The 10,565-nt window shown below is 40.8% G+C and overlaps 1 protein-coding gene across 1 annotated transcript in view; it reads left to right on the top strand.

The window, feature by feature from the left end:
- Positions 1-1,501: 1,501 nt before the first annotated feature.
- The window catches only part of FAM171B (family with sequence similarity 171 member B), a gene marked incomplete at both ends in the record, with an annotated part of 62,269 nt that continues 53,205 nt past the window's right edge, over positions 1,502-10,565 (top strand). The window contains one exon of the mRNA XM_082658870.1: positions 1,502-1,724. Coding sequence (XP_082514996.1) covers positions 1,502-1,724 — 223 coding nt within the window. The remainder of the gene's footprint in view (positions 1,725-10,565) is intronic.

The following is a 10,565-nucleotide window of genomic DNA, read 5'->3' as shown; positions in this document are numbered from 1 at the left end:
TTTTTTTTAAATTTTATTTATTTTTGGCTGCGTTGGGTCTTCGTTGCCGTGCACGGGCTTTCTCTAGTTGCAGAGAGTGGGAGCTACTCTTCGTTGCGGTGCGTGGGCTTCTCATTGGGTGGCTTCTCTTGTTGCGGAGCACCGGCTCCAGGTGTGCAGGCTTTAGTAGTTGTGGCCTGCTGGCTCAGTAGTTGTGGCACACGGGCTTATTTGCTCCGCGGCATATGGGATCTTCCTGGACCAGGGCCCGAGCCCGTGTCCCCTGCATTGGCAGGGAGATTCTTAACCACTGTGGCACCAGGAAAGTCCCTGCTATTATTTTTTTAATGACCTGATCTCCACTCTCCTTTTCAATCTAAAACACTGTCACTCTGTCACAATCATTGCTGACAATTTTCCAATTGTGTAACACTGTGCTGTTACACACCTCTAGGTGCGTGTGCACAGGCATACACATACACACACACAGACAGCTACACTTTTTAGATGACCTGGTTACACCCACCTATGTGTGGAACTCTTATTCTTCTTTAAACCCCACCTTTCCTAGTGTTTCATAGCCCCCATCCATATACCACATAGTTAATTTCTTCCAATTCAGTGCAATCTCTGAATGCTGTAGTGTTTCTCCAGTGGCAGGCACCACCCTGGATTATAATTTGTTTATATGTTCCTCTGTCCTAACAGGTAATGAGCTCCTAGAACTTAGGGATTGTATGTTGGTTATTCCAAGCACCGGACTAAATACTGGCACGTGGTAAGCACCTAGCAGGCATTTAGAAAAATATTTTTTGAGCAAATGAAAAGTATAGACTATATTAGACAAAACGTAATTAAGAATATTTTACGATATAGAAAGAAATTCCAATTTGGGCAGAAAGAGGAATTTAATCAAAATCTGGAGAGCCGCAGTTTAATTTCTAGCTAACCAGTGATGGCTGTGATGCCCCAAAGCCCACATGGTTAAGAGATCCTGGCTTTTTGATCCGCTGGTGCTGCGTTAAGTGTTGTGGGAGCGTAATCAATACACCACCTTCTCTTCTACTTTGCGGTCAGGTGGAGGGAATTTTATTCCACTTTCTGCAAAATTTCCCGGTGTCTCGGTAGGGGCTAGAGGATCTGAAGGTCTACCAGCCCCCAGAAAGGCTGTCCTTTTTCGTTTACCCTAGGAAGCCACCACCAGCACTGCGCCCCAGCACCCCGCCGAGCGCGCGCGTCCGGAGCAGCTGAGCCCGGGGTGAGAGCGTAGACGCGGCGCCGGGCGTGGGGCTCGCCCCACCCCGCCCCGCGCGTCACGTGCGCGAGGATGCTAACTTCCCCCTCCTCCTCCTCCCCCGGCGTCTCCGCCGCCACAGCCTCCTCCTTCTGGTGAGGGTGTGCGAGGCAGACCGAGCGAGGGGACCGAGCGGGCGGGCGCTGCCAGAGCCCGCAGCCCTGGCGCCCGCCGCCGCCGCCCGGACCTCCGCCGCAATATGCCGCCGCGGCCCTCTGGCTCTCGGCCATGGCGAGGCTCAGCCGGCGCGTCCCTTGCACCCTGCTCCTCGGCCTGGCCGCGGTGCTGCTGAAGGCGAGGCTGGTCCCTGCGGCCGCCAGAGCTGAGCTCAGCCGCTCCGACCTCAGCCTCATCCAGCAGCAGCAGCAGCAGCAGCAGCAACGGCAGCGGGAGGAAGCTGAGGAGGAGAGGCCAGAGGTGCCCGGGGCATCCTCTACCGTCACTGCTCCCGGTAGGTCCCGGCAGCCCGGCCCTGCCTTTCCTCCTCTGGTCTTGCTGGCCTCCTCGCCGCTTCCCTAGCCAGATGGTTTCCCATTGCCTGCCTCTACACCCCCCACCCCACCCCCCTAAACGCCTGCCTGCGTGACCCGGATTCGGGCTCTGCTTTGGTTTTGGGAATCTGCCCTTTGGGTGGTGAGCTTTCTGGGAAGCGCAGAGCACTGCAGTGAGGTGGGGAGGGGTCGGGAGGGATGGGAGTGAGTGCCTGGATTGATTTTTTTCTTCTCCCTCCCTTCCTGAATTTTTCCCTCCGCCCTGGGAATGATTGTACACACACACACACACACACACACACACACACTTCTCAAATCCTTTTAGCCTTCTGTTCTTTATCCTTTTCTCTCCTAGAGACTGAAAAATCTTGCAGTAGACACCCACACACCCCTTTTCACCATCTCACTCCGCCTATATATTTAAATTTAGCTCTGGAGAAAAGAAATCTTAATTTATTTTATTATTTATTTCTGTCTCTTCTTATCCCGGGAATGGTTGAAGGCAGTTTGCAAGAATGCCTTCAGTATAATAAGATGAAACAAACCAAAAAAGAAAAAGGAGCTTGTGGCTGAAGGAAAGGGAAAAGGAGAGGGGGCTGGATGAGGTGAAGTCTGTAGCGGATGTTAGTACAGCAAAGCCTGCCCCCAGAGAGGGGAATCTCCTTACTTGTTAGTAGAAGGTAATGAGGCAGATTCTCCACACTATTCAGCTGAGGGTGAGGAAAGCCCTTTTGGTATACGTGGCTGTAACAGTCCCTCAGTTCCTGCCTGGTTCCCCTCCATTAAAGCTACGCCGGTAAGCAAAAAGCTGGATTATCCATATTAATAGCTTCTCCCTACCCCCCAACCCCAGTCCCCTTCCCTACTGTAGAAGCTGCCTGCTCTTTGGAAAGAAAAAAAGCCATCAGTTTTTTTTGGCAAGTGGGCTTAGGTTTCTGCAAAACCAAAGTGAATTATAACATTTGTTTTCGCTTTAAAATCCTGCCTAGTAACGTTATACGAGATGCCGAAAATGAGATTTTAAAGAGTAGGGTTCGGTATCTTATTTTGTACTGTTTGCTCATCATCAAAGAGCAATACTCAGGTACACCAGCTGCGATTCCTGACACAGCCAGAATGATTTAATTTATCAGAGTGCTCTGAGCGTAGGATGAAATCACCAAAGTGTGCCGGAAAGCATGTGTTTCTGACACCCTCTCAAACCATTTAATAACACTTGAGCGTGGCTGAAACTCCTGAAAGATGTGCTGTGTGTGGTGGTTTTCCTACCTGGCTTTTTATAACTGAAAGTGCTAACCACAGGGTACGGGCGAGGCAGCGATTAGATATGCTGTTGGGTAAACTTAAGGAAATGAGAGATAGGAGAGTGATCGAGAGCCTGTCTTCATTATGGGAGGGATTTCATAAATGATGAAACAGAAGTCAGAGTGGTGATGGATTTTATGATTTGCAGTATATTTTTATTTCGATTTATCGTCTTTCAGGAATATTAGTTAAATGGGTTTTGGCTACTACCATATAGATAGGTTGTGATGAAGGTTACGAATAACGGAAATAATATGAGAAACATCTGTATCCAGTGTACGTGTGAAAATATTTGTTTTCTGATATTTGTGATGTAATATTTTTGAAAAGGGTTATTTTGGGGGAAACTAGCAGTTTTTATCTTATTTACCTATTAATGGAGGTAAAGGAACCATTAGCCAACAGATCAAACTACAGCCTGAAAAGTAACATAAGATGACTCTTGCATTTCCCTCAAAAACTCTAACCCTCCAAGCCAGTGGCAAACAAGAGAGCAATTCAATTGACTGCTGTTTTAGTTTCAGGAGTATTTGGGTTGTATAATGAAACATAACCTATAAACAAATGAACTTAAAATGTTCGTCTGAGCACATTGTGATCTCTAGGTTGAACTGGTCTTCCTGCTTCAACCTTTGCTCCTCTGTCTGTTCTCCTCACACAGTTAGTGATCTTTTTTTTTTTTTTTTTTTTTTTTTTTTGCGCGGTACGCGGGCCTCTCACTGTTGTGGCCTCTCCCGTTGCCGAGCACAAGCTCCGGACACACAGGCTCAGAAGCCATGGCTCACGGGCCCAGCGGCTTCGCGGCATGTGGGATCTTCCCGGACCGGGGCACGAACCCGTGTCCCCTGCATCGGCAGGCTGACTCTCAACCACTGCGCCACCAGGGAAGCCCTAGTGATTTTTTTTTTTTCCTAGTGATCTTTTTAAAAACATTAAATAGGATCATTTCTGCTCACAGCCCTCCAATAGCTTCCCATCTCCCTCACACTAGATGCCCAGACCCTGAAAATGGCCCACAAAGGCTGAGATCCTCTGCGGCCCTCTCACTCCCATCTCCCTCAGCTCTGACACTAATTCAGCGCTGGGGCCACACTGGCTCTTTGTTTCTTCAGTTTGCAAGTGGGCTGTGGTGTGGGGCCTTTGCACTTGTCATTTTCTCTGCCTGGAATTCTGGACCTTCGATTCTTCAGGTTTGCTCCAGTCACGCTAACAGAAGCCTTTCCTGACAGCTGTATTAAATAGCCATCTGCATGCTCTTTCCTACTGATTCTCCTCCATGGCACTTACTATCCTCAGCCCTTCTTGTAAGCCTGTCTCCCCTTACTAGAATGTAAACTCTCTGAGGGCATGAACTTTGCTTTGTTCGTTATTACATTGAATTATTACATATATTTCTAGCACCTAGAAGAGCACTTGCTACTCGTAGGAACACATATTTTTGAATGAATGAATGAATGAACAAAAATGCTGGCATCAAGGATCTCCTTTACTTTATGAGTGTTTGTTATTTCACATCTTGTGAAATTCTTCATTGGAATTTAGCAGGGTCATATAAACATAAAGAAATGTTAGGTAGAAATATTTGTAAGTGGAGGTTATAAAGTATATATATTTTGGACTTTTAATTTTAGCTAATTTCAGTGTTTATCTTGTGTTCACTACAGAGAACTGCTAGATACAATACTTAAGTCCACTTCTTAGGTTCTGTCAAGAAGATTCTTTACCCAGGTGCACTTATAATCCTCTTATAGGTATTAACATACCTTTAAATAGCTCTAGGAGGGTATTAACATACCTTTAAATAGCTCTGACTGAGCTTTAATTCATTCTTTGCCTCTGTGTGGTGCTTCTGATTCTTTGGACATGTTTTGTGAAAAGCTATAGGACTTTTCTCAGGCAATATTTAGAAAACTAATAAGACTTGTTTAGTGACTGATACATGATTGAGCCTCATAAGTCCATAGTAGAGAAACTGACTGCTGACTCTGGTTACTCTGGATTTTATTATTTTGAAAATTTATGTCTCTTCATATTGCTGAGAAATAAGAAAGTGAGCTTAAAAGAAGTTGAATATGAGATTTTAAAAAATCAGGATGTAAAAAAAGTAAATTTTCATTTTCTCACTAACTTCTAAAACACCATCCTCAGAGAGTAATGAGAATAAAGACTAAGGTTGAGATCTGTTTTCTCCGGTGTCTGCAGCAGCTCTGATTTCTCCATCTGCACCAGTATTTGTTAGAAATAAATATTCGAGGGATGAGGGAAGAATTAATTTGGGGGTTGGTGGTAGCGGAGACAACCATATCATATTCAGTCTGATGGCCCATTAGATGGGAGGCATGCTGGGGATGGGGGCAAGGGGAGCTGGAGAAAATAACAAGCTCCATTTCAAATTCTCCATGCGAAGCACAGACACTGGGGATCTCAGTGGATTTTTATAAAAGTCTTCTGAATACAGAGAAAGCCTCTTGAGGGATATATTTTCACAGTATAAACAGTTTTGATTGTACGTTTCACTGATCTATATTTTTAAACCTTTTACCTTGGAAAACGTCAAATATATAGAAAGTAAACAGGATAGTATTAAAAACAGCCCATACCCATTACCCAGCTTTAACAATGATCAAATTCTGCTGTGACTATTTCACTCACACCTCCATCCATTTCCATTATGTGGGATTTTTGGGGGGAGCGGGGAGGTAAAATGTACATACATTAAAATGTACGTACCTAAACTGTACTCCTTTTTTTTTTTTAACAATAAACTATAGTTTATTGGGTGGGGAAAGTGGTGTTTGATTTACAGAGTTGCCACATTATATAAATATATTTTTAAATAGTAAAAATATATATATATATATATTTTTTTTTTTTTTTTTTGCGGTACGTGGGCCTCTCACTGTTGCGGCCTCTCCCGTTGCCGTCCGGATGCGCAGGCTCAGCGGCCATGGCTCACGGGCCCAGCCGCTCCGTGGCATGTGGGATCTTCCCGGACCGGGGCACGAACCCGTGTCCCCTGCATCGGCAGGCGGACTCTCAACCACTGCGCCACCAGGGAAGCCCAAAATATATATCTTTTAATTGATGTTAGAATTTTATTATCACTCTATGTTTGCCTTACAAAAATATTCAAAAGTAATTTTCAAGTGAGCTTATGATTATATACATTTTGTAAGTATTGGTTTAAAAATATCAAAAGTCATAAAATGAAAAAAAGCTGTAAAAGCTACTTAATGGATGTCCATACTTCAGATTCTGGTATTAACATAAACTGTATTCTCTTGACAAATGGATATACCTTTGTAACCATTACCATATCAAGATATAGAACATTTATATCACCTTAGAAAGTTCCCTCATGCCCCCAGGCAATCTTTGCTCCTGACCCATTGACAACTGTTCTGATTGTTTTCGTCACTGATTAATTTTGTGTTTTCTAGACCTTCATAAAATAGAACCATATAGCATGTACTTTTTTGTGTCTAGCTTCTTCGGCTCAGTCTAATTTCCATAGGTTTCATCCATGTTGTTGCATGGATGTTCAGTAGTTTATTCCTTTTTACTGCTGAGCAGTATTCCATTGTATCAATTACTGCAGTTTGGTTTATCACTTCTGATGGATATTTGGGTTATTTCCAGTTTTAGCTATTGTAAATGAAGCTGCTACATTCTTGTACTTTTAAAGTTAAAGATTTTTTTCATATTCTATGTAGCTGGGACCTACTTAACAAAATTTGAAAATACTGAAATTCAGTAGAGAGTATTACTGTATACTTTTTATTAAATTCAAATAACTTGATTTAAACTTTGATTTAAGCAAACCTGATTGAAAATCTCCTATCCATGAAAGCATTTGTTTAGTTTTTTTCCGTTCAAGGAATTTGAAAATCAATAGAGTGGTACTAGACATTGGCTGTTTTATCTAAAGTACTCATGCTTTGAAGGCCGTATTCCCAGATGGGGTAATTATGATTTCTTTCCAGGATTTTAATAACCAAAGGGAGCTATTTCTTGGTGTTGATTACAGGTGCCATTGTGTTGAATTTCAGTCCAGTTTGTTTTAGTGGTGGTTTTTCAGTGTTCTTAATGTGCCTGAACAGAAACAACCAAATATTTTTCTGAAACAGAACTCTTCCCCCTAAGTATATAAATATTGAACTTAATTCTCTTTCAGCATTCTGACTAGGTACTAGCTGCAGTATTGTTGTCATTCATTGACCTGGCTTAGTGTAATGTGTCTTAATTTCCTTTCCTCTAAGTTGCCTTAGCTAGGAAATGGACATAATATTTTCCATCTGCTATTGATAAAAAGTATGCTTTGGAATAGTTACCTGGAAAATTCTAAAACTATGAAAGCTATGCATTGTAGTGAAATACATCATAGGCTTAAGAAAACAGCTTCTGTTTGCTTTGAAGATTCTGTTTGGAGATGTCTCTTTAATTGCCCTTTTGTGTAAGCACAATCCATCTGTCCAAGACATATCAGATTCTGTGCCTCTTAAATTTTTTTTTTTTTTTTTCGGTACGCGGGCCTCTCACTGTTGTGGCCTCTCCCGTTGCGGAGCACAGGCTCCGGACGCGCAGGCTCAGCGGCCATGGCTCACGGGCCCAGCCGCTCCGCGGCACGTGGGATCTTCCCGGACCAGGGCACGAACCCGTGTCCCCTGCATCGGCAGGCGGACTCTCAACCACTGCGCCACCAGGGAAACCCTTAAATTTTTTTTTTTATGACTGTCTATGTTATGAGGACTAGGCAGTATTCTTAACTACTTGTTGATAATGTCTCGGAGTATAATTAGGCCAGTTCACTTGGGCCTGAAATGAGGAATGGTTTCTGGGTGCCCTTTCATGTAGGGTAGAGGGTGTCAAGGAAATGGCAATTGCTTTCCATGTTAATAACTTGTCAAATCTGTGACCTAGTGAACCTAGACTGTAAAATGTCTCAGCAACGTCTTGGGCTTCTCTGAAGCCTTGAGTTGATAATGCCTGTTAATTTCTCCATGTTCAGTTTCTGTGTCTTGCACAAAAACCAAGATTTAAAATTAATTTTATTTATATGTGACAGAGATTTCAATTGTTATTTAATGTGGTTTTTTTTCTCAAGTAGGTTTCTATATCATGACACGAGGGTCTAATTTAAAATTAAACATTTGCCAGTATTATCAGTTATTGTACTTAGTTTAGTTTTGTTCCTATTCCTAGAGAAACAGCACTTAGAAACTATATAGTTTTAGTTCACTTGTTAGCTCTGCTAAAATTTAGAACACATATATAGCTAAGCCATTAGCAGTTCATATCTGTGGACCTAAATACTAGTTGGGCTTTCAGTGACCACTTGATCAATTGGAAACTCGTAGAAATGTCCAGCCTCACCTGGGGCTCATGCTGTAAGGCCTTTGGCTTACCTCGGGGGTAAGTGCTCCAGGGATGTTGTAGAATTCCATATTCATTGTTCTTTCTAAAATAAAATAAGACCAGTGTCCATGGTTTTATTCACACCTACCTGTTCTGCCACTGTTTTGTAATAGGAATGTGACACAAACAGAAACAGCATGGGTAGATGGATAATTTGTTTTTTCTAATGGGTTAACTATAACCAGGAGTTGAATAGAAGCTGCAAAGGTCCTGGATTTTGTGACCCATTCCACCCTTGCCTGTTTCCCACCCCTGCCCCCAACTGCCAGTGTTTTTGAAAATGATAGAAATTAAGCTGTCAAAATATGGCTCTATATAGTTAAATGGATTATGTTTCTTCAAAACTTTAAACATGCTGCTAATGTTTTCATATTTGTATGAGTAGGATTTGTTTATAATGTCTGGGTGACTGAGACAGGATTACCAAAAGAATATCCATTTACTGTAAAAATGAAGTAGAGGGAGGCCACACTTTTTGCGTAAGGGGAAAAATGTCACCAAGGATAATGGGTATAGTACGACTTATTTAATTATTTTACTAAGTAAAATGAACCATGCATGGATCAATAAGTGTGTCATGAAGCACAGATTATGATTAATTCATGTTGTGTGCCTGAAGTTAAAAAAAAATCTATCTGGTCACTTACTTTTAAATGAATTGGTGTATTCCAAATATTTGCATTTAAAAACAAATTACTTCTCCTCATAAAATAAGTACATTCCAAAATATATTTTACAATATTTTTGTGCTGTTAGATTCTGGACTTTTAGCAGAAAAGCTATGATTTAATGATTCCCCAAATTCCAGTGTTTCTTTAAAGTAATCAGAATTTAAGTCTCATTCATAATCATATGCAAGAAAAGTATCTCTGTACTAATGTATGAAACAACTAATCTGATCTTCTAATGCTATTTATAACGAAATGATGTCTAATATCAATTAAAATATGCAGTAATTTAAAAAAACCAAAAGTTTTCACTTCATAGATTAAAATAAGACTTGGAATCATAGGCTCCTGGAACTGGGATGAGGTAGAAATGACCTTCTCCTAAGTGCTTTGCTCTGGCAGTGTTTTAAAAGTATATAACATAAGCTGGAACACATCCACGTCTTTTCTTTTTTTTTTAATCTGGTAATTTGTAAATTTTCTTTTTTTTAAAGACAGTTATTTTATTTTTTATTGAAGTGTCACTGATTTACAATGTTATATTAATTTCAGGTATACAACATAATGATTCACAATTCTTAAAGGTTATTATACACCATTTATAATAATTATTAAATATTGGCTATCTTCTCTGTGCTGTACAATATATCCTTGTAGCTTATTTATCTCATACATAGTAGTTTGTACCTCTTAATCCCCTACCCCTGTCTTCCCTCCATCCCTGTAAACACTAGTTTGTTCTCTATATCTGAAGTACTATTTGTTTTATTTTTATTTAAAAATTTTTATTGAAGTATAGTTGCTTTACGATGTTGTGTTAGTTTCTCGTGTACAGCAAAGTGATTCATTTATACATACACATATATTGAATATATATATATTTTTTCAGATTTTTTTCCATTATAGTTTCTTAACAAGATATTGAATATAGTTCCAGTGCTATGCAGTAGGTCCTTGTTGTTTATGTGCTACTCCTAAATTTCTATGTTATTCCCAAATTTCTAATTTATCCCTCCCCCCGCCTTTCCCCTTTTGTAACCATGTTTGTTTTCTATGTCAGTGAGTCTATTTCTGTTCTGTAAATAAGTTCATTGTATCATTTTTTTAGATTCCACATATAAGTGATATGTGATATTTGTCTCTCTGACTTACTTCAATTAGTATGATAATCTCTAGGTGCCACATTCACATCTTAAAAGAAATTGTGGTACCACCTGGCAGTTACAGATTCTGATAAAACTGTTACTTAAGGATAATTTGATGATTTTCTTCATAGCAAATATAACTAAGGTAAGTGAGCTTTTTAATAGTTTTTCCCTACCAATGGATTCAATTTTGTGAATCAGAATAGTCAAAAGAATGTGCCTTTTTAAATTGCTTCTGTGCCATAGTATTTCTAATAGGAAAGAAGTC

Source organism: Grampus griseus (genome assembly GCF_964374135.1).
Source record: "Grampus griseus genome assembly, chromosome: 7".
In the NCBI taxonomy this organism is placed as follows: Eukaryota; Metazoa; Chordata; class Mammalia; order Artiodactyla; family Delphinidae; genus Grampus; species Grampus griseus.
Note: the sequence above shows the minus strand (reverse complement) of the source record. Positions and strands in the feature narration are given on the sequence as shown.